The following is a 23,447-nucleotide window of genomic DNA, read 5'->3' on the forward strand; positions in this document are numbered from 1 at the left end:
GGTGGGGATTATTTAAAATCAAATTTATTAAATGTGTATTCTTGAGGGGAAGATTAGCATTTCCTACAGGTCTGTGACATGAAGGTCCATCAATACTGGGAACTCAAAATTCTAAAAAGATTTAAGTAACTCACTGTTTTTCTTGTAAGGTAGCTCTGATTTTATTAACATGAGATCTACAAGTCTTAAGGGCCACGTTATACAACAGTGTACTCATTACACAACAATACCATTATTATTCTTATTTCCACCATTCTTTCAGTCTGTAGAAAATTTTACACTCACATGGTGTCCAGAAAATGTAAACATTGAAAACAACTAATTAAGTATAACAGAAATATTTTCAAGCTAGCACTTAATTATATTGCTGATTTAATATGTTCTCTCTGATCCTGCAGCTAACATGGGTAAGGAAGTTCACTGATAAACAAACACAATTAATCAAGCCAAGAGTACAGAAGACTCAATTTATAGCCATGACTGTGCCAGATAACTGTGTGTGCTTCTCATGATTACACTTTCAAAAACTAATGCTGAAGAACTGGAAAAAGTTCAGTTAGAAACCACAACATTTCAAACCACAGAAGTAACTTTCCCTAGTGAACGACTTGAGTAATAATAAAATTTTAGTATTCAAGACAAGATTTAGAAGCGGTTTGATGAATGTCAGAATATCACCTTATATAATTAAAATCTACTATACATAAGCACATCAGAACTAAAATTGGGCCAGTAGGATTTTTTTAAAATAAAAAATTGTAAAAATTGAAATATAAAAAAACTAGACACTAAACCCACACATCAGAAGTTAAAAGGTTGATGACTTAACTGGAAGAATGTCATTTCATGATCATGTTATACAAAACTATTTGTATCTAAAAAGGAAGTACACCAAACCTCTTAAACAACAGTGTTTTCCACACCAAACCTCTTAAACAACAGTGTTTTCCAGTGTTCAAGAAAATATTGCATTAAAAAAGATCTATTCTGCATTTCTGCCTATTGCTAAGCAGTGACTGTCTAAAGAAAAAAAAAAGCTAACTTCCCCAGCAATTTCCAGAAAGGCACAGGGAAGATGATATATTAAATAGCTCTTAAATAGGAAAATGTGACGTTATAATGCAAAAACACCCTTTTCACAGAAATAAAAATAACCAGGGAAAAAGGGGAAGAGATGTAAAAGTTATACTGGTAGTGACAGTATATATAGCACCCAGGAACAGATTGACCCAGGTAGGCACCGTGGAGGCTGATAAACACAGGAAATACTACTGGACATTCACAACACTTCTGAAATAATGTGCTAGGAACAGTGATGCAAGTAAGGAGTGGTTTCTGTACTTTACACCTCACTTGGTAAATCTTACTTGCCACATGAAAATCTATCAGACTGAATGAATTAAAACCGAAAAGGTACTGAAATGTTTGCTGACTAACAAAGGTTTAGTAAAGAAGCAATCTGAAGATCCTCTCAGGCAACTGAAGTATCTCAGTGAAACGTTATCGAGATTACTGTTATTTGCCATCATTGCCAACACTCATCTCTGCTATTTCTATTGTTCCTATGCATTTTACAAACACATCTTCTGTACTCTTGGTGTTCAATCTCTGTTTCAGTACGTTCTAATAAGCCTTCTTTCACCTTCTTCAAGAACCAAGTGAAAATGTCTTCAAGGCTTCGTATGTGGTTGCTCACTAAACTAAGCAAGATTGGATGGACATCTTTAAGAAATCCTTATTATGGTGGCTGCTCAGAAAATTATGGGCTCCTGTGAAAATGGCACCCTGCTGCTGGATCACATTCATCAGTCACTCATGGCATGCTGTTTTCTGGGGAGTTGTGTTCTTGCCAGGAAAATGACTTGCAAATGTCTGGAAAAAAGTTTTACTTCACTTACACAAACAACGGACTGACTTAATTATTTTTACTTCCTTCAGATAAGCTTTCTATTCAGTCTGATAGAGATGAGCCATCAGAGATCATCTCTGCTGCAGAAGGGGAAACCCATGGAGCCATGATCAGAAGCAGCTCTGGGGTTGGTGCTGGCAAACACCCACTCTATCCACATAGGTATGGGAATTCATTCCCAATCCAGGCACATGGGAAGAATTATGTTACAGAAAACTACAGTTTGGAAGATGCATGCTGGAGGTCTCTTGCTTTGTAAGATTTCATCAAAATGTATAAAAAATACCTTCCTTACAAAAGAAATACTGCACAAGGAAACTATTTTAAACTTCACTATAATGAAGGAGCATGAAATTTTAATCACAGGCTTGGAAGCTGGCTTTTGTCTTAAGAATAGTAATAATTACCAGATTTTATTCAATATGCGCAAACAGAAGACAGGAATTTGAAATGGCTAAATTGCCATTAACTTTTTACTCACAGTATTACTCAGTTAAGACCAAAAAAAACCAAAAAAAAAGAGAAGATGCGTAATTTAAAATACTTAATAGGTGGTCTATACATTACACTTACATAATTAAAACTGGGTCATTGTAACTATGTATCTATTCATTACAGTTCACTCAAGAAAGAGATTTAAGAACATAGAATTAAGGCATATCACACAGAAAAATGGTAAAAACATCCAGCCATTAATAGTAAATTTACAAGTCTCAAAATGTCTCCAAGTCGCTTAAAAAAAAGCAAGAGTTTTGGAAAAAAATCCTGAACACAGAACTAAAAGAAGATACAGTATAATGGAATAAGATCTTAAAAGAGACACAAAGGTAATGGTGTAGAAAAGGTTATTATTTTGAAAAAATATGTAGGATGACCTAAAATTATCTCTTCAGAAATTACTGGGAGTCAGGAGATATGAGGTGAGCTGTTTTTCAGTCCACGTATAACTAATAAAACGAACATATGCTAAACAAGTGTTAGCCAGCATTTTAATATGCACGTTTAAAAGAACTGTTTCTGAACACATTGTATTTGCTAATGTTGTTTTCAAAAAAGGCTGAAATACAGTGGATAAACCAGAGCCTTAAGACATTACTAAAAATGGGCTGGTGTTTTAAATCATCACGCTGCATGTTCTAGGTACCCAGATGACCTACCTTCACCAACCCCAAGCCAAACAAAGGTAAAGCTGATGGGATTCTATTAACAAGTATTCAAGGGTTGAGATCCAATTAACTACAGCCAACAGTTACAAAAAAATTAGTTTTCAGCATCAAACAGGCATGACTTCATTCTCTGATAAGATTAAAAGTTTTCCTGATAAAGGCAACTTCATGAAGTCAGTACACTTTTGTGGTGTACTTGGCTTTTTATGTACAAGACACCGACATATTAACTGGTGTCATAAACTTTAATTAGAACACAAACTACATGGACTGAGAACTATTTAGATGATGCATCTTCAACAGCCAACTATAGAGACTATTAATTAAATAGTAACAGCTCTTATGGGGTCTGCCACAGGTTGAACTATGGCTGGCATTTTTCGTATTTATTGAGTATCTGGAAGTAAGTATAAATCAACCACCAGTAATTACTGTGGATAAGCCTAAGAATGGCAGATAGCTGCAGGCAATCATGTAGAGACACCACACTATATCATTTGTGTGTTAACAATGCTTTCAGATGAAATATGTTTGAACACAAGGAAATATAGTTGATTAAGGGAGAGGAGGTAAGGAAAACTGCATCTCCATGGGTGCAAGTGTTTGCTGGAACACCACAAGTATGAAAGGTGAGCCCAGGTACCTCAGAGGGTCCATCTTTTTAAAATCTGCTAGTTTAGTCACTGGGAGCATCTGAGACCCTGCTGCTTCTCTTCTGATACTTCACAAGACTTATAATTAATTACAGAGAGATAATTAATTTTTTTTATTATTATTTTTTTAAGCTCAGTACCTGAGATATTGCTTATATCTTCAAGATCAAAATTGAAAAACAGACTTAGTTTAAGGACTAACCCTCATGACCACCATTCCCATCTGAGCTGGGTTAGTGGGTATTTTAACATGAATTTTCTTGTGATCTTAAAAGACATATGTTTGATGAGTCACTAGACATGTTTCTATAAAGAGTCCTTAAGAACTTGCTTTACTGGGCATAGAAAAACTTTCAAAAACTGTTTTGTTTCACTGGATCAAGCATCAGCCTCGTAATTTGCAAGCCTTTGTTTAAAAAAATAAAAAGTGCATTCTCGATGGCTGCTCAGAACAAAGGATCCTCTAAGAAAGGACACATGCTATCCTAGTCCTGAATGGGAAATTACTGTACAGCAAGACAAGCAAGGCTGAAAACTACAGCTTAGTTGAGGACTCAGGTTCAGAAAGGTAAAAAGGAAATTGTACAGATATGTAGTGCACAGCAGAGACATAAGTTTCATTATGTGAAACAGTTCATAGGCTTTGAACTATAAAAAAATTAATACTCTTAAGCACTTACTTTTTTTTTGAGAGGTGTTAAGAATATCCTTCCTGTCCCAATTTGTGGGTCAGGTATAGCTTAGGTAGTTTTTTATTGTCACAGGATGTATGAACATACAGAGCACGAGGAGTGCTTTACACTGTGTGCTGGCAGGTACATGTGGTCACCGCAAAAGAAAAAGCTGGGCTTCACCACATGCTATTTTTTGCCTCAGCTGAACAAACAATGCATGGAGAAAACTATCAGAAAAGGTACAGGGGAATCAGTAGATTGTAATAAAGGTGCTTTAGAACCTAAAAACATGTGTACGTGCATGAAAGGGGCTGAAGTTTGAAAGATTCAATACCAGTGAAGGCTCAGCCATGAAGCTATCAAGCTTTGCTCTCACACTGTTTCATCAGTCACTACCCACAGTAAAATGAAGCACCCTGCAGCACGCAGCTTTGTTAAAGATTAAGGAGGTAAACATGTATATACCGAAGGAATCATCTCTGTTCCTTCACTTAAACACATTTCTGCTGGATATAAATAAAAATGTGTTTCTTTACATAAAGTAATGCTGTTCACATTTTACACAAACACTTCATATATTATTCACAACAGAAATCCAAGACATTAATATAAAGTATCATTTAGACAAAATATATATATTTTAAACAACATAAATCCATATAAAAGGAGCTTAAAGTTACAACTGGGATTTTGATTCTAACTAGCTAATTGATGTGGGTGCTGATTCTTTACATAAATCTTTGAGAAAGCATAATCACATCTGCTGGCATTGTAATGAGTATAATTCCAAGAGCATCTGCTGCAGAAAGCCCTATGGTTTAAAATATTACTGTGGTAAATCTTATGATAACCCTGTTAGCCTGTGATCCATCCTGTAGCCCTCACTTTCCATGTATTTTGTGGTAGCTCGTAAATGGAGGACACAGTAATGAAAAAGTGACCAAGAAACCTAACCTGTTCGACACAACACTAGCATAGGATATCTGCGTAAATTTACATGAGCTATTGCCATGTTATTTGTTAGTGAATCTTTTTGATTTCTAACAAGTCCAATCTCAAATTCTATTTTTTCCATTAAAGAGTCAGTATTTCCTACAGAAAACTTCAACAGTCTCTATGTCAGACTTCGTAAAACACAATCAAAAAATAAAATGCAAGCAGAAGATAATTTTAAGACACCTTCAGGTGCATGTCTGTCTGTTCTATTCATTACATCCTAAAATATCACTAGTAGATTTTGTTTGGCTTCTATTTGTAACATGATCGCTTATCACTATGTTCGAACTTTTCTAGCCTTATGCAAGGCACTCAGTCATTTAAAATCATTGCAAAAAAAGAAAAAAATAGTTTCACCTGAATTCCAGATACATTTTTTTTCAAAATACACTCCAAATTTTTCAAAAGTATAATATTTCATATGCATGATGCACATAAATTCTTCACAAGAGCTTAAGTATAGAACCGAGTACACCTAGAAGCAGAAGGAACATCTTGGACCGCAGCAACTTAACCCCTGACATTTTACGTAGCCTCATAGTATAATCACATTCATAAACTGATTTAGTTTTGCTATAGTAACTATGCTGAACAATCCAGTTTACATCCTTCTATTTCTGAGCGAGAGGAGAGGATTCAGCAGTTGATATCTCAGTGAAAACACAGTTCGTCAGACACTGAAAAGACTCAACCTCTGACAAACTGGAACAAAAGTAACTTTATTCTCCTGGCTGTGAGGTGAGAAAACTCATGACAGACTTTCCACATTATTCTCCTCCCACCCCCCACTCTCTCTCCCTCCCTCAATCATCCTCCATGTCACCTCAAACTAAAGATTAAGAAAATCCAAACAAGTATGTTAAAAAATATCTGTATGCACATTAAATTCCCAATCTGAAACCCATCAAGTCTACTGAACTTCTTCCAAAATACAAAAGGACTTACCCAATGTGTCTTTTAGATTTTTAACCAGAGAACCTTTCTTCAAGCTGTTTTTTCGCTCCACATAATTTGATGGCACATATCCCGTTTTGTTGGCCGCGTTTCTTACCCTCCACCATGTCTTGGAATCATCTAATAGCCAAAGACGCTCATTTTTCTTAATGTCAAGTTCTTGGTCCTGCTGTGCAGTGTAATCCCACTTTGCAATAACAATAACTTCTTCTGTCATCTTTCATGGAGTCCTTCTGCAACAAAATATTAAAACATGCTCATCAGTAAATGAGATCATGTGATTATTACTTGACATTTTTCTTCAAGTTCTTCTGAAATAAGCAAGAAAAAGGTAGGGAAAAATGAGAAAGCCGTACAGAAGAAAAAATCTCATAAATTGGAACTCCTCTTTTAAAATAAAGGAAGTCATATTGACTTTTCGTGCTTTTCCTGCCACTAATATATTACAACACTTTGCTAGCAAACTCTAGTCATCATGTATTACATTCATTTCCTCTAAACGTATATAAAATATTATTCAGATACACTTTAACAAAGGTTAATTTATAAAACTCATTTAGTTTTTGTATACAGCATTATAAAACTCTCACACCCAGCATTCAAAGTTCTGATCCAGGAAAAAAAAAATAGAACAACATTCCAAATACATAATTTCCTTTTGTCCCAGTTCTTAATCCTCATACTAACACATTATTTATAAATTTTCTGCACTTAAACAAAGTTATCCATAATTTTTTTTTAGTAGGAAGTTAACAAATACTTCAAGTAGTACTGTAACTCAAAGGGAAGTTTGCATCAAGAAGAAGGTAGTATCTTTAGTAAGCCTGTGCTCACAATGTTTTCTGCAGGCAGCACAAGAATGCATTTTAGGAGAAGCCTTCATTCGTGGGGAGATCCCACCTCACCACAGTCCTGTGCCAGGCAAAGTCTTCTCCACTGCAGAGAGGAGAAGAGTATCTACTGCACTTCCCTCAACTGCATTTAATTTCTTCCTTCACCAGAACTTATCCAGAGTTCTATTAAGACAGAATAATTTGTTCTTTTTTTACCTAGCTGTAACAACAATGAGCTCTTCCAAAGCTATTTGTCAGCTGCATAAAGACAGCTGCATGCCTCCACCTTTTCCTATGCATCTCAGTAATTACTGGGAACAATGTGAGGGAGCACAATAGTGTGCAAGAAAAAGTCTCATGCCAGTACGGTGACATTCAAACATATTGTAACGTTGATTTTGTTCTCCAAATTCTGAGAAGTCATCTAAAATTTTCTAATTGCTGTTGAGGGCTTTTGGAAGAGAGAGAAGCAGAGAAAGACAGGAGAGAGTGGAAACTGAGAATAATTTTTTAAAAAAAAATCAATGTAGTAGATTTAAAAAAAAAAAAAAGCTGTACATTGCCTTTAATTTACAGATTAGTAGAAACAGCTTCCAAAATGTCCAAGGATCTTTTAAATGTGATTTGACTTTGTCGCCTAGATCTTAGCAGTCCACAAAAAAATCCCAAACCTCACTCAAATTCTGTTCAGCATGTAAGTTATATGACCTGTATGCTGAAAGTGTTTCTTCTTGCAGTCTGTAAACACACACTAGCACGCTTCCTCCTTCTAGCTACATGCTAGACAGCCCAGCACTCTGCTCTTTCAAAGAAAAATGCTTTTCTTATTTAAAGTTAGTCTGTAATCATAAGATACTATAGTGGACTTCATTATAATTTAATAGCCTCCTCTTATCATCATTTTTGTTTCCAGAATCATGTCAGAGAGTTGAGCTATAGTTGCTAGACTATTTGGCACAAAGCTCTGGAAAGCACCAGCCAAGGTAGGACAACATTTTTGAAACTCTGAAGCTGAAATCGACAGGCTTAAGTTTTAATTTTGTAATTAGACAACACAAAGAAACATACAACAATTAAAATATTATTCAAATGTGTGTTGGCATAACTGAGAGCCCCAAAATTATTTCAATAAGAACTTTTGATGTTTTGAACAACTAACATATAAAATCCTTACAGTTCAAACAGGCTGAGACTTACGCAGCTGCAATTAATGATTTTACAAGAAATAATACTCTATACCCTTTGACAGTATTTTTTCCGTAAAATAGTAATGCCATCTGACAACGACATTGGAAAGCCTGAGCTTTGGACTGGAGTCTCCAATAAACTGCCCTGGTTTTTGATTCACATAAAATGGACAGATAGTCTATAGGCCAATAAGCTGATGCAGCCACAGGGGGACTGCAATCAAGCACATTCTGGAGGCCAGTGTTGTCAATACAATCCCTCTCTCCAATTAAGTTCTGTTTATTTTATCTCAGCAGTTGCAAAATGGTCAATTCTTGCTATTCCCGGGGACATGGAGAACATGAAGAAAAAGGACACCATCAATATAGTTTGCTGATGTTGCCACCGTGCTTCTAAAAAAGATTACTTTCACAACACAGGCAAATTAAAATTATCCCTCAGTATTACAGTATATAAATAATAAAAATAACACATTAGGCATAATATTTGACTACTGACTGGTGAAAAAAATATTAAACTCTTCCTGTCCCTCTGAAACACAAAAAGTCATGAACTGTTTCCCCAAGGTGCTGGGCAAGGTCAGAAGCATAAGAAGAGACCACAAATCAAGGCTGAAGACCTCAACTATACGGTCCTCTGAAATTCACTCATGTCAGAGAACCCTGAGCTCACTTAGGCTCCTGTCAACAATACATGGAATTGTGAAACTCTCACTCTGACTGAGAAACTATGTCATTTCACCCCTAGCATGATGCAATTTTGGCAAAAGTGTAGAGAATCCAAGTTTCTCAAGTGGCATGCTCATTTCAGTACAGTACTCCAAGTTCTGCTGATCATCAAGTGGCATGAGCCTTCCTATCCAAGTGGGGACAGGATTTATAGAGTCAAAAATGCATCATTTAATTGCAGATAAACAGATGTCCATTTAAAGCTATATGCATGGGTGTGGAAGAGTTTGGTTGTGCTATGTTTTTAGCTGGTTTGGGGTGGGATTTTTCTTGGGGGGGTGAAATTTGGGGGGGATTTGTTTGGGTTTTTTTTTTTGTGTGTGGGTTTTTCTCTATTGGCTTTTTTTTTTTTAAGTGTGGGGAAGTAGTATTAAAGTTCTTAAAATCACTTTTGTATGAGTACATCATTAGATTGGTTCCATCAAGGACAATAACGTTCTTCCTGTGACATTTGCAAAGCTAAGTTTTCCTTGTATGTGAATAAGGACACATTTGTTCCCCAGAAGGGGGGCTGTAGAATTAATAGTTTTGAAATGCTTCTGCAACACAGCTGTGTGCCAAACAAAAGATTAGAAGTAAATGACATAACTAGGTTTTGGGGAAAATATACAGAAAACACAATAATACAGCCTTTCTAAAACATTCAAGTGTCCCATAAAAAACTTGACATGCACTCAAAAGACTAAATTTCTTTAGTATACTGCTTATAGACTGAAAAACAGAACTCCATTTCTTGTAGATTATAATGATAAAGGGAGACTTCTTCACATAAGAAAATAAAAATCCATTACTGCTAAGAGTGTACAACCTTCTGGAATGTTCCTCCTTAAAAAGCTCAAAAGTCCTAGGCATTAAAATATAGAGTCTTCCCCTCACATTTAATAAGGATAATCTGCCCCCACTTTAAAAATCATCAGTGAAAAGCTTTGAAATACCTATGCAGTGAACTGTAAGTTTATGAAGTACACCACAGACATTTCTCAAGACAAGACAGATTTATATGGCCTTGTTTTTTAGGCTACCATATCAAGCAGGCATTTGCTTCACTTTTATGGCAATCCAACTTCCAACTACAAAAAACCACATCAAACCACACCTTAAAAACAAAACAAGATGAAGATATCACACTAAAGGAGCACACAAACAAAACTCCACGACCTAGACCTTCAAAAGGTAATTCTTAGCTATCTGTCTGATCCATATTTCCAACTCCTTTTAACCCAGCATTTTCCTTCATTGCTAGCTTTATTGTACAAACACTGTATTTGCTGAAATGTTACAACGAATTCGTTTAGATTGAGCTCAGGTATGTTCAGAGTCTTTGTTTCTTCCCTCCACTTTAGGTATTGTTGGGAGAGGAATTTTGTCTTCTGTGGCAGCTTCCCCTACTGCAAAAGTACACCTGAAAATTTTCCTGCACAAAAGCACCCTTGGGAGAGAGACAGAAAAACATACAAATCTGCCAGGCTAGAAACGTAATGAAAAAAAAATCCAACCAAGGTCAACACAGTTATAAGAAGACTGTACCAAAAGCCTGCTGAGACTAGTGAGGAACATGAGCTAATGTCAAGGCAGAACAAAAGCAGATATCACTGGAATATCTAGTACTGTAGTTCCCATATATAGACTTTATCAGAAGAAAGTTCTGAAAGGAAAAGTTTATATTCAATGAACTATCAATGACTCAATAACTAAGCAACGCCAGAAAAAAAACCCCAAAACTACCTATGTCATTTTGAACCAATGCTTTAAACTGAACCATGCAAGCAATATTTGAGACTATGGAAATTTAAATCTAGAATATGTTTAAGAGAATTTGATCCCACAAACCTGTAAATCTGATCATGATTTTTCATGTGAACGATTTACTCAGTTGATGTTATTTTAAATATCAAACTCTATAGAACTCTTGCACACAACAAAAAACCTGAAAGATGCATTCCAGTATGCCACCTGAACTGGAATCTTCTCCTACAGACTGACACAAATGAACATTCCTGCTACTTTAATGCCCTGGACTATTGGGGGGAAAAAAAAAAAAAGCAGCATCTTTTCTTATCTCAGGATGAAGGCTCGGAGTTACATCACAGATACAGTAGGTTAGGATAGTAGAAGCAGGAAGTATGGCTGAGCTTTAAAGATACAGTGAGAAAGGAAGCAGTTGTTCTCCTCCACATTTTGGGTTTTTTTAAAAGAACATGGCTGAAAACCAACTGACAGTAATGATTGAAATTTAATCCCTCACCAAGGGAACAAGCAGTGACAATTGATATACCAGACTGTTCTGGAATTAGATGTCCTTGTAAGATATGCTGAAGGAAAGGCACTAAATTGATACAGAGGCTTCTACAAGACATTGATACACATAAAATACATAATTGCTATGCAATATTACATAACACATAATTGCTATATAATATTTAGTTAGTTGTCTTGGGAGAATGAAAAGCTAACTAATGACATATCATGGTTTTCGCTAAGATTTGCAGGCTGAACAACCTTTACTTCTCCTGCCTCCAAAACTCTAAACATCAAAATGAGTTTTGAACCCTGAAGCACATGTTGATGAGAGGCCAGCTATCTAGTGTCTACTTAGTTAATCTTTCGTATGCTATAGCAAATAAGCTATTTAGTCCTCTAAGGTAACATAGTTGTGGAAAATTTAAGTTTCTTTCCATCAAGGCTTCTTTCATAGAAAGTAGATGTGCTTATTTTATATTCTGTAATGAATAAAATAACTTTTATTAGATCACTTTATCTGACTTACATTCTAAGTCTGAAAGTTTCTTTGTTACGAAGATGCAATTTCTGGTTAGTCTGCCTACCATTTCAGGAGGTTTTCACTTACAGTTGTTTTCTTTGTTGCATGTGTGGGTGTGTGGTTAGGTTTTGTTGAGTTTTTTTGGTTTGTTTTTTCTTTTTTTTTTTTTTTTTTTTTTTTTAAATCAGCCTGGATGAATAGTTCTGACATGTAAAAAGATTTCCAAAAAGTGCATCTCCGCATTTGAAATTGTTTCACTTGGTTCTTGAGCATCAGTAAAGCACCAAACTCTTAAGATGGAAGGCATTGAAAAGAAAATAAATGTAAATTCAAATGAAACTTGTGAAAAATAATACACCTTTTGGACATACTTTTAGCCATTTTCAGCAGAACACGGCATTTTTCACGCTTAAAGTATGTACTTTTGAAAAAAAATAAACATCTCCTTCATGCAAAGCCCAATGTTAACCTAAACCAAGCAAAAGATATTTCTAATGATTATTCCAAGAAAATCTCAAAATACAGAGGTTTAAAAACAGCAAGCAAGCTGACCCAAATTATGGCAAATTGCAGTCCTTCCTTAAAATCAGTGAAACTCCATGCTTTGTTAAGTGGGCTATTTGCTGGTGTTTAAAGGCTACTTGCCTAACTGCTTCTGCAGTTTAACACTTTAATACTGCATAAAATGTGCGTTAATCCACTCCAAGGGACACATTCTTTGGAAAGAGGTCACTGAAGCAAAAAATTTTGAAAAAATACTCCGTGACTCTTTTAAAGCAAGTTAACTATATAGCTGTAGTGGCTAAACATTCATTATCTAATCATGCAGTCTGTAGAGTAAAACCAATACCAGAGCAGGAAAAAACCCATGTTGCCTGTCTACTTGCTGACTGTTTTAACGTGAGCTTGACAATTAATTTGGGGTATTTCATTATTAGGTCTCATTAGATGCATTGACTACAGAACTAAAAGTGATAGTTGAGTAAGTACAAGTGATTATTATCTAATCTACTTTGATGTGCAAACTGAAGACACAGTCACAAACAATAGAAGCCACTGTAGGTTCTTCAGGAGGGTCAGTTTTCTGAAGCCTAAAGCAAGGATGAGTAGAAGTTTAAAAGAATAAATGTGAACAAAGATGTAAATAAATGGATACAATTGGAAGAAGGAATATTTTGTTACATTTCCAAACCTACGCTCACAATTTAGCATTTGTGAAAGAAGTATTGTATGATTTACAATATCCTGCTTAAAAAGTGAAGTAAAAAGCTTTAGGGGTTTTCTCAGTCTCCTTTCCCTGATCCTTTCTTTGAAAAGGATAAACTGATAGCAACATGCTCAAGTCAGGAAATGCAAACTGAAGGCATCAAAAGAAGTGAAATTTAGCTCATTAAGAACTATGAAAAACTTATTAAACTGGTACTGGAATAAATTAAATATTTGCAATATAATAAGTACTGAATTAGATAGAATATTATTTTTCCTGCACATGATGTAGGGGGAAAAAAAAGTTTAATAGTTATTGCTATGCTATGGGATTATTTTACAGTGACAACCATTTTCTCCTCTGTCATTAACTGGGGTATTAAAAAAAATAAGAAAATTAAACACTTCTAGTCTTCAAATTCACCCCAAGACAGCAAAACCATCCACAAAGCTTTTACAGTTTTAGTATCAACTCTGAGGAAAATCTTGAGGAATTAAATAGTTCAGGAGAGATACAGTTGTTCCACTAATTTGAAACCACAGATTGTACAATCCCCAATAACTCCAAGTCAGACAAATTCTAATCCTAAAGAAAAATAAAGGGAATAAAGGACCTACCAAAAGACTCACAAAGCATACCAGCAGATTATAGATGTGCAATTAATACTTATTGAAGAGGTTTTAAGGAAGATGGCAATGAACAAACTGAGGGGTTTTTTTTCTGCAAATTTTTCATTTTATTTGAGCTCCTGATTTGAGTAGTCATCTCCTCAAGCCTGCACCCAGGTTGGACAGACTATCAATCAACTGATGGACAGGCCCAGTCGCAGGGATAACTTCAAAGGCAGGTTGAGCAGGCACCAGAAGCCTTTCTAGCAGGTCCCAAGACATTTGGTTCTTCAGTGCAAAAGTATTTTGTTTCCTTATGAGTCACTTTAGAGTTAAAAAGAAAAAAGAATTCTAGATAAAACTGTGAGGGCGATACAGCCTGGTGGAATGGTTAATCACGTTGGAGGAGCTGCAGCCCATGTGTCCTAGGCAGGACTTCCCTGCCATGGCCCACTTCTACAGACAGTGCAAGTGTGGGTTTTTTAGATGATACTTCTTGCTAGAATATAGCTGTATGTCCTCAAAAACGAACAATAATAAATCAATCTTAATTAACTTGTAATTTAGAATCATACTAAGTAACTTCATCTTGATGTTAGTCTGCCTCCGCACACCTTAAAACCTCTTCCCCTCTGTATCGCCTGCTTTTGTTTCAGAATATAATGCTGCAAGGTTTGGGGTTTTGTTTCTTCAACCGGATGTCTCTGACAGTTTCTAAGCAATGTTTTCTTGTCTTGGCCCCACAACCTATCTGATATCCCAGTCTCTAATACAACTACAGCTACACTCTGGCACCTTGTATCTTGCATTAGAGAACAACTGCAAACAGGAAACCTCAAGACTAGTTTAGTGGTAACGAATTTCTGCATAGCTCTGATAGAGCACAAAAGTCAAGCTTGGTTTTTGTCTCATAAGTGGGTTAGAAGTCTCTTTTAAAAAAAAAGACACACAAAGAAATAAAGGAGAATACAGATTAGAAACACCCAGAAACACATCCTTCCTGGTAAGGAGTCGGTATAGAAATTTACCATTTAACAAAACAGAAATCTCACTTTATATACATTTATATAACAACAAATAAAAGAAGGTTTGTTAAAAAAATTGCCATCCAATGTATTTATGAAGCATATCATACAGATTAGTGTGCCCAATTGAAACAAGCAGAGACTATTTAAAATTATCTTTTAAGATATAGACTTGCCATCTAAGGAAAATTAATAGTTTTAATGACAAACTCTTTGTCTCCTTGGTTAGACCTACCTACACTTTGTGTGCAGTCCAAAGTCTTACTAATGACCATCTCTGACAGCTGTAGCTGATGCCTAGGCCCTTTCCAGCCCTCCAAGCCTCACTGCACTAGGAAAGTGTAGCACCAGGCAAGAACAGAGGGGATGCACTCCAAGGTAGAGGCTGCCAAGCACAATGTACCTAGTGAGGGCAATTCCCCCAGCTCATCTTTCCTCCTTTCTGGTAAGCCACAGTCACCTCAGAGTCATGGCTGGATATTATTTGGACTAATATAGCTTTATCATTTGAGGCATGTGGTCTCAGAAAAAGTTGAAATTGCAAGAAGAGGACAGAAGGCTGTCAGAAGACTAAGACTCTGGAAATTATTAAAGAATAAGACTGCTAACATTTATACAAGTGGCTTCACCATGGGCAAGCCCTGCCTGACCAATCCAATCACCTTCTGATGGAATGACTATACCAGTGGATAACGGACGAGCTGCAGATGTCATCTACCTGGGCTTCTGTAAGGCCTCTGACATAGTCCTGCACAACACTCTTCTCCCCGAATTGGAGAGATACAGATTTGATGACTGGACTGCCTGATGGATAAAGAATTAGTTGTATAGTCACATCAGAGGTAGTAGTCAACAGCTCAATGTATCAGTGGAGTTTGGTAACAAGTGGTGTGCCTCAGAGGTCCATATTTGGATCAATACCGTTTAATATTTCCATCAGTTACATAGACAGTGGGTTCAAGTGCATCCTCAGCAAGTTTGCAGATGACACATAGCCACGTGGTGCAGGTGATATGCCTGAGGGACCTGGACAAGCTTGAGAAGTAGGCTCATGAACCTCATCAGCTTCAACAAGGTGAAGTGCAGGGTCTTGTACCCGCGTCTGGGCAAACCCAAGTATCAATACAGGCTGGGAGAGGAAGAGATTGAGAGCAGCCCTGAGGAGGAGGACTTGGGTGTACTGGCAAATAAAAAGCTGGACATGACCCATCAATGTGTGCTTGCAGCCTAGAAAGCCAACTGTATCCTGAGCACTACTAAAACAAGCATTACCGGTAGGTTGAAAGAAATTATTCTCCCTCTCTACTCCACTCTCGTGAGCAGAGTCTCTGTGAAGTCCTGCAGTCAGCTCTGAAGTCCTCAGCACAGGAAAAACATGAAGCTGTTGGTGTGGTCCAGAGGAGGTCCATAAAAATGATCAAAGGGCTGGAACATCTCTCCTATGAAGACAGGTTGGGAGAGCTGGGGTTGTTCAGCCTGAAGAAGAGAAGGCTCTGGGGAGACTTTAGAGCAGCCTTCCAGTACCTAAAGGGGGCTTATAAGAAAGATGGAGACAAACTTTTTAACAGGGCCTGCTGCAACAGTACAAGAGGTAACAGTTTTAAGGTAAAAGAGGATAGATTTAGATTAGATACAAGGAAGAAATATTTTACAATGAGGGTGCTGAAACACTGGAACAGGTTGCCCAGAGAAGCTGTGGATGCCTCATCCCTGGAAACAATCATGGTCAGGTTGAATGGGGCTTTAAACAACCCAATCTAGTTGAAGATGTCCCTGCTCATTGCAGAGGGGTTGGACTAGATGACCTTTAAAGGTCTCTTCCAACCCAAACTGGACTATGGTTTTATGATACTATGCAAGTAGCAGATACTTCATTCTGCTGCCTCTATAACAGTAGAAAGAGAAAGTCGTTTGTTTTAAGGTAGGCTGCTGCAGCACTAAAAGAGCACAAATCTGAGTTCTAGCCTTCTATTAATTCATGCAATATCACCATAATTTTATACATTAAATCTGTTTCATGTTGTGACCTTCATACAAGCTGACTTTTCCAGTTCCACATTTTTTTTAAATTCATTAGTAATATTGCCATGCTACAAAGTTTCCTAGTCAGGACAGTTCAAGATACAAACGCTTAATTGATGTGACAGTCCTTAAAACACATAAATAGAAAAGATAGTACTTAGTATCATGTGATAAGCACTCTGCTGTTTTTGGAAGCTAAGTTTTTAAAAATCTTTTGATGTTTTACTTAAAAAGAAAAGGATATTTCTCTATCCTTTTTGGAACAGCAAGCCTATTATAAAGCAGGCAGTGTTTATTTTTAGCTTCTGATGAAAGACTTAAATTTAAAATTCTGTTTCAAAGGACAAAAAGCTGGTATTCTACAAGAACTAGTTGGTGTTATGGCAACATATGTTAAAGTTCTGCAATACTAGTAAGGAGCCTTACAACTTACCTATGCTTAAAAGATAAATAATAATAGAAATAGAAGTTACAGAGAAAACACTAAAAGGTTGCTAGCTAAGCTGAAACTGAGTATGGTCACCAACAGAAAAGGCAGCAGAGGACTTAGGAAAAAAAAAACTTACTCAAATATTTTCTTAAAAATGGGATGACTATTAAGAAATCAGCTAAGGGCAACCTTCACGGATTAAAAAAACAACACCCAAACAAACTTGATTCAGTTTATTTTGGGGCAGAGGGTGCGGGGAAGACTGTGTGTGCTGTTTTTAAGAAATTTTATTTTTTATTTCATTTAGAAAGCAGAACAAAGATTAACAGACAGTACTGCTAACTTTCTATAGATTGGGCAAAAAAAAATGCTATGAGAGAGGAGTTTTCCAGTTAGATGATTTTATTAGTGCATCATCCAACACAGACGATAGTTTTGGAAAAAAGCATTTTGTCACATCTTGAATATTACACCAAATTGCATCTGTATCTGCCCTTATACTTATCAAACAGGAATTATTAATTTAGCATCACTGGGTTTAGTCTGTTGAAATAGAGATAAAAATCATTAACATGTGAATATAAGGCAACAGCAAGAGCTGAGAGCCAACTAACATCCCTTTGTACCAACCCCTTCCTCCAGCCTTTACTTTAGCCCCCATATGCTCATGCCATCTGCCCTCAACCTTCCTTTCCTGCATCTGTTGCTGCAAGCTCCGTTAGCAAACAGGGCTCAGGCAGGTAGTAGCAGCTGATGCAAGGTTCTTGGTCTGCCTCTGCTGGCATCCTACACAAATTCAACTACTGCAAATGGCCCTATCTGTGGTGACTTTTTCCACTATTAGGACAAAAAGCTTCTTACTTTATTTTGAAGCCATTGCCAACAAGAGCAATGGTTTTCCACGTTCTAGCTGGCAATGGGAAAACCCAGAAAGTGCAGACAGGGCATCTTCAGAACCTTCAGCTGCAACCAGCATGAGACAAACAGACAGGAGGTAACATTTTTGGCCTATGTTTCTTGGCTGCAGAGTAAACAAAACGGAACCCCAAATGCTCCTTCATGTTTAGATAAATACAGCTGGCAGCTCAGAAGAGATCATCTCACCTTCTCCTGAATTATTCTAAAGGCAGTTTCAGAAAAGCCATGCAGCTAATAAACTGCTCAACTTCACTAAAGGAAACTTTTGGGAAAAGAGACCTCATCTCGCCTTCAAAACAGCAGCAATGATTAATGGCCACATCTCCACATTGGTTTATGGGTGTTTCTACAGAGACACGCATAAGGTTAATGTTTGTTGATGTTACTCTGGTCTGTTATCTCTCCATTCCTCTGAGCAGACAACATTTAACCTTACCTACACATTTAGAAATACATGAAAAAAAACAAACAAATCCAAAACCACAAGACAGAAGAGAAGGGTAAATTCCAGGAAGAATACAACATCCTTGAAGTGTCTACACAAGATAAAATTACAAATCATTTTACACCTACCAACCTCTCCACAGTCCTTTATAAAAAGAGAGTGGGAAAGAGTCAAGCACACAAGATTATAGAAAAAAGAAGAAAAAAAAAATCAGATGCTGTACTGACAGGACATTTAGGTAATATTATCTGTATGATAGACTGGTGAAACATGCTCTGCAGAAGAACAAATTAAGTGTACCACTGTTCATGCACTTTCATCCTCACTATCCAATCCTTTTTGCCTTAAAATTTAAACAGACAGCCACTCAGGATATGGTCAACACCATGTAATTTTATAAACGAGACATCCTTGAATTTCTTGCAAGATTAAGAAAAAAAGGTGTTTGAATGATTTTCTGCCATTGCTGGTTCTTTTTCCCTAGCTCAAATGTTCAATAGTCTGCAGGAAATATACTTCATTAGAGTGTTCGTACATTTATGTATTGTATAAACAAAGAACAGTCCTCAGACATAAGAAGTTTAACCTTGATCTCACACAGAAGGACAAAGCTCAGAGAAACTGTGGATTGCTGTTTTACTGCTAATCCCTTGAAACACTGCTACCTAGTTTTCAAGGGATTTCACTTTAAACTGTCTACAAAATGCTGAAAATAAAATTGAACTGCTGACCTTCTGTTCCCCGACAGAAAAATCATATATTCGCTTTTTAACTAGAAAGAGGAAGAGATGTTTGTTCAGTTCAAAAATTCATTTATTCCCAAAGCTCTTTAAGGAAAAAAAAAAGACTACATTGTCCATTTCTAGACAATGTTCACTTTATAGTCTTGAGCAATTTATCAATTGCTTCACAAAAAAACCCATTCAATCTACCTCATGCCAGTAGGAAAATGTGAAAAATATGTATATTAAAAAAATTTTAAACTTTCTAGCTCACAGTGAACTATGTACTTTAAGTGCCTGTACAGACTCTGTTGCCCTGAGCTTTCCAGTTGACCGTTATTTCAAACATCGAAAAAATTTCTTAGACTTCTGGACTTTTTTACCAGATCACCTGGACCAGAATTTTTATCCAATATAAAAAGGTGCATGTAACAGCAAAAGAAATTAAGACACTTCTCAATTTAACTTTCAAGGCAAAGTCTCACAGATTTTTACCTGAATTTAGGGTGACTGAATATCTATTTCTCATATTGAGGAGAGTTTCTCAGGCAAAAAGCTACTCCCTAGAAGTAGGATGTTTGAATAGGTAAAAATAATCATTGGACACAAGATACCATTATTGATTCTCTGCTTATGTATGTAATCAAAGCAGCAGCTTGGAACATAGTGTTAGATTTCAACAAGAATTGAATGTATTCCTGTCCAAGTCTGTACATCTTCCTGAAGATGGGACCACGACATAGTTACTCTGAAAGCTATCCCTTTAATTTCGTGATTGTTCACATACCAAGAGAAGGAACAATTTAATGAAGAGACACTCTTGGACCTTGTACGAGACATGAGTGAATGCCACAGCTTCACAAGTCTCTTGATGATCAAATTCACTGCTGTGCAAGTGCTATACTACTGGGAAAATATCAGCCCAGGCAAGAAAGGGCCATTCCAGTCTCACCCTGAAGTTATCTGTTCGCCTTCCATCTAACAGCTCTTTAAAAGTCAAGATCAGAATCCTCTCTTACTGCTCCCAGAATACAAGTGCTAAGGAAACTCTATCCCTCACACTTATTATTTCTTACATATCCTCCTCCAGTTCAAATGAAATCTTCCAAAAAACAGCAGCAAGTGATTGTTAGTTCCTCAGTTGAAGTGAAGAAACACAAAACCGTGACAGAAACACCATTCATGGAAGGGGTAAAAGGATGAACAGGGATTTACCAAAACCTTTCTGCAAGGCATGTTCCAGAGAAGGCAGGCTGCTGTAAGCATATTAGGAAGATGCTCCTTATTCTGAACTTTTAACTTGCAGTTCACGTGTTAGCTGATCTAAGGCAGCTTACACAGACGACCTGAGAAGTTGTTTTATTCCACTATTACCTCAACATGATTTTCCACTGCACCAGAACCGCTGTTCAAAAATATAAGCTTCTGAAAATAAACTTTTAACAGATAATGACTAGGAATATCTGACTTTTTCCATAGAAATAGCTAACCAAAACCAAGAAGAAGCAATTAGAGGAGTCTACACTTCAATGAGCAATATATTTATGCAGTAGAGACCAACATTGCCTGGTGATGCCAGGCTCTCATCCTCTTTTATTCCTACTCTCAGCTCTAGTGCTTGAACAAAACTGAATCTTTCCAAACTCCTCTATATCTCCTCCTACCATTTTATCCTCTGCCAGAAACTTCCCCACAGCTCACTTTTCTGAATAAATTCTGCCTGCAATAAACAATCAGTTTAAAATTAAACCCTTGGCTTTGGCTGCTACATTACAATCCCTTTCATGCAGAAATCTTATGTACTCTTACACTGATGAGATGTTCTATCCTCACTCGCTCACAGACACATTTTCTTCCTTACTCCCACCAGATAACAATAAAATGCATCAACAAATGTGAAAGGGAAATAATAGCAGCCAAATAATTTCCAAGCATAGAGAGAAATTGTGGGGATTAGTATCTGTATTAGATCCAAGATTAAATAAAGGACAAAGAAATTTAAAAAAGAGGTCTGAAATTTGGACATTTAGCCACAGAGCTCTCATTACTTCTAGATTAACACAAATTTAAAAATTCACATTGCTACTGAGTTGCAGTAAAAATGATGTCATCATTGTTTCACACACAAGTTTAGCTGAGAGTCTAAGTATTTAGTACTTGATAGCTTTTTGTAGCACCTTAATATTACCTGTAGTCAAAATTCAAGAGTGATACACCACAACTGTGCTACAAGTAACATTACAAGAGAAGTAGGCAATTTCTTCATTGTCTAAATCAGACCTTACAAAGAGAAGCCAATAGTGTTTACCAAATCTGTATCAGGTGTCAAGGAAAAATGCTTTTTAAAGAAAATTGAAACATATTGGGAGCTATGGAGCAGTGTATGAAAGGAGCAATAAGTTACAGTCCCTTGACTCAAAAGTAGAAGTGAGTATATAAAATTCACAAATTACCTCAAGGTGAGGAAGAGAATTGGAAGAAGGGGGTAGACATATGCATGGCCTCTCCCTCTGGACCTCAGGGAGAACTTATAGAAGAGAGATTTCTATTCCTTTCCTGCATTATAGAATCTCTGAATGCTTCAAGTGACTAATACGAAGCATTTCTATTCTTGTTCTTAAACTTCTTGTTGAAAATTAAGCTCTGAGGAATAGGTCTTGGACTGAAGTGTTATTTGAGGCCCTGTTCCTGCTCCTCTAGTGTGTAACACATTTAAGTTAAACAACTCAACCTTGAAGCCAAGCTCTAGTTCCATAAAGGTAAGCAGCACCATGTCACTGAATCAAATGCTGCCCTCAGTTTTTGTTCCTCTTTTTTTCAAGAATTGCGCTGAACTTGCCAGAGTATTGACTCAGGATGTGGAGATGCTCAGACACTACTTACAGGCCAGAACTCTTAGCCTGATCCATGGCCTGCTTTGTGCTATCCTTCTTCTCCACTTCTCCTAAACCAGTCAGGAAGGAGGTCACAACACCCTATTGATCTCTCTGCTGTCACCTTTTCCTGAAGGATACACAGCAGCACCCCCTCCTCACATAACTGGATACAAGCCCAGCACACATATGGGATACCCTCATTTTGCCCCATGATGACATGTTACCATTTACACACAGAAGGTTTACAGCTTACAGGTCCAGATTTCCTGAAGTTTTGGTAACTTACTGTAGTCAGTAAGTATGTTATAGCAGCCAAGCATTTAAAGAGTGCCTGAAGCATAAGTCAGTAGTTCAGACTGCAAGTTTCCATTATCCCTCAGGCAGTAAATTCAATTTCTAAGGAGCACAACTGTCAAAACCTTGCTCATGAGATAGCTTCAAAACAGTTTTATGAGTACACATACACACACACACTCTCCAGCTTTGTAGTTCTAGTCAAAACACTTAAGTCAATCCAAGGATGTCACACCCTTTTCTTTTGAGATAAATACTTTACCTTACCAAGCATCCTCATCTTCATCATCGTGAACTAGCACTCTCTCTAGCAATAATGGAACACATCTTTCCAGATTCTATACAAATCCAGGTCTGTCGGAAAATGACATTCAGAAATATTCAGGGAGAACTAAGAAAGGAAAAGTAATACTTTGACCGTTTAATCTTGAAAAAATATATCAGAAATCAAATATAGAGAGAGGTCTAACCCTCACTCAACAGCATTTTTGGGGCTGGTATGTGATAACTTAAGGACTAATGGTATGAGACAATCCAGCTTATCGGGGAATATGGTAAGCAAGAAAGAGCTACTGATTTTGGTGCAAGATAGAAAATTGAAAAATCCATCTCTTGGGAAAATCTGGATCCCTAACTATCTGCTGTTTCAGTGAAGGGATCTCTGATATCATCTATGATAGCCTGCTTGCATGAGAGAGGTATTTAACTTGCATACAGAAACATTGATTTTAAGATGTCGGTCCTTCACACTAAAAAACCCAACGAACCAACCAAAAAAAAAAAAATTAAAAAAAAATTAAAAAATCAAGCTACTTGTAAATTACAAAAGTTAGTAGGAAGAGGTGGAAGAAGCAGTCACAAGGGAAAGACACGTTAAAAAGAAATAGAAGGACTCAAACTAGTGAGGAAAAAACCAGTATAACAAAGACAGTAGCAGGGGACCTGCTGGAAGGATTGTGCATACAGCTTCTGAATCAAAAAGCAGGACTAGGAGCATTTAAAAGAAAGGAGGGAGGGAAAGGGGGTGACAAAGCAGGT

General features: G+C 36.8%; 1 protein-coding gene across 1 annotated transcript in view; it reads right to left on the reverse strand.

Annotated features, from left to right (window-relative positions):
* Positions 1-23,447, reverse strand: part of NCK2 (NCK adaptor protein 2) — a 90,632-nt gene that overhangs the window by 26,726 nt on the left and 40,459 nt on the right. Inside the window, exon 3 of the mRNA XM_061997343.1 lies at positions 6,344-6,585. Within this exon, the coding sequence (XP_061853327.1) occupies positions 6,344-6,569 (226 nt within the window). The 5' untranslated portion in view covers positions 6,570-6,585. The remainder of the gene's footprint in view (positions 1-6,343; positions 6,586-23,447) is intronic.

Source organism: Colius striatus, chromosome 1 (assembly GCF_028858725.1).
Source record: "Colius striatus isolate bColStr4 chromosome 1, bColStr4.1.hap1, whole genome shotgun sequence".
Taxonomy (NCBI): Eukaryota; Metazoa; Chordata; class Aves; order Coliiformes; family Coliidae; genus Colius; species Colius striatus.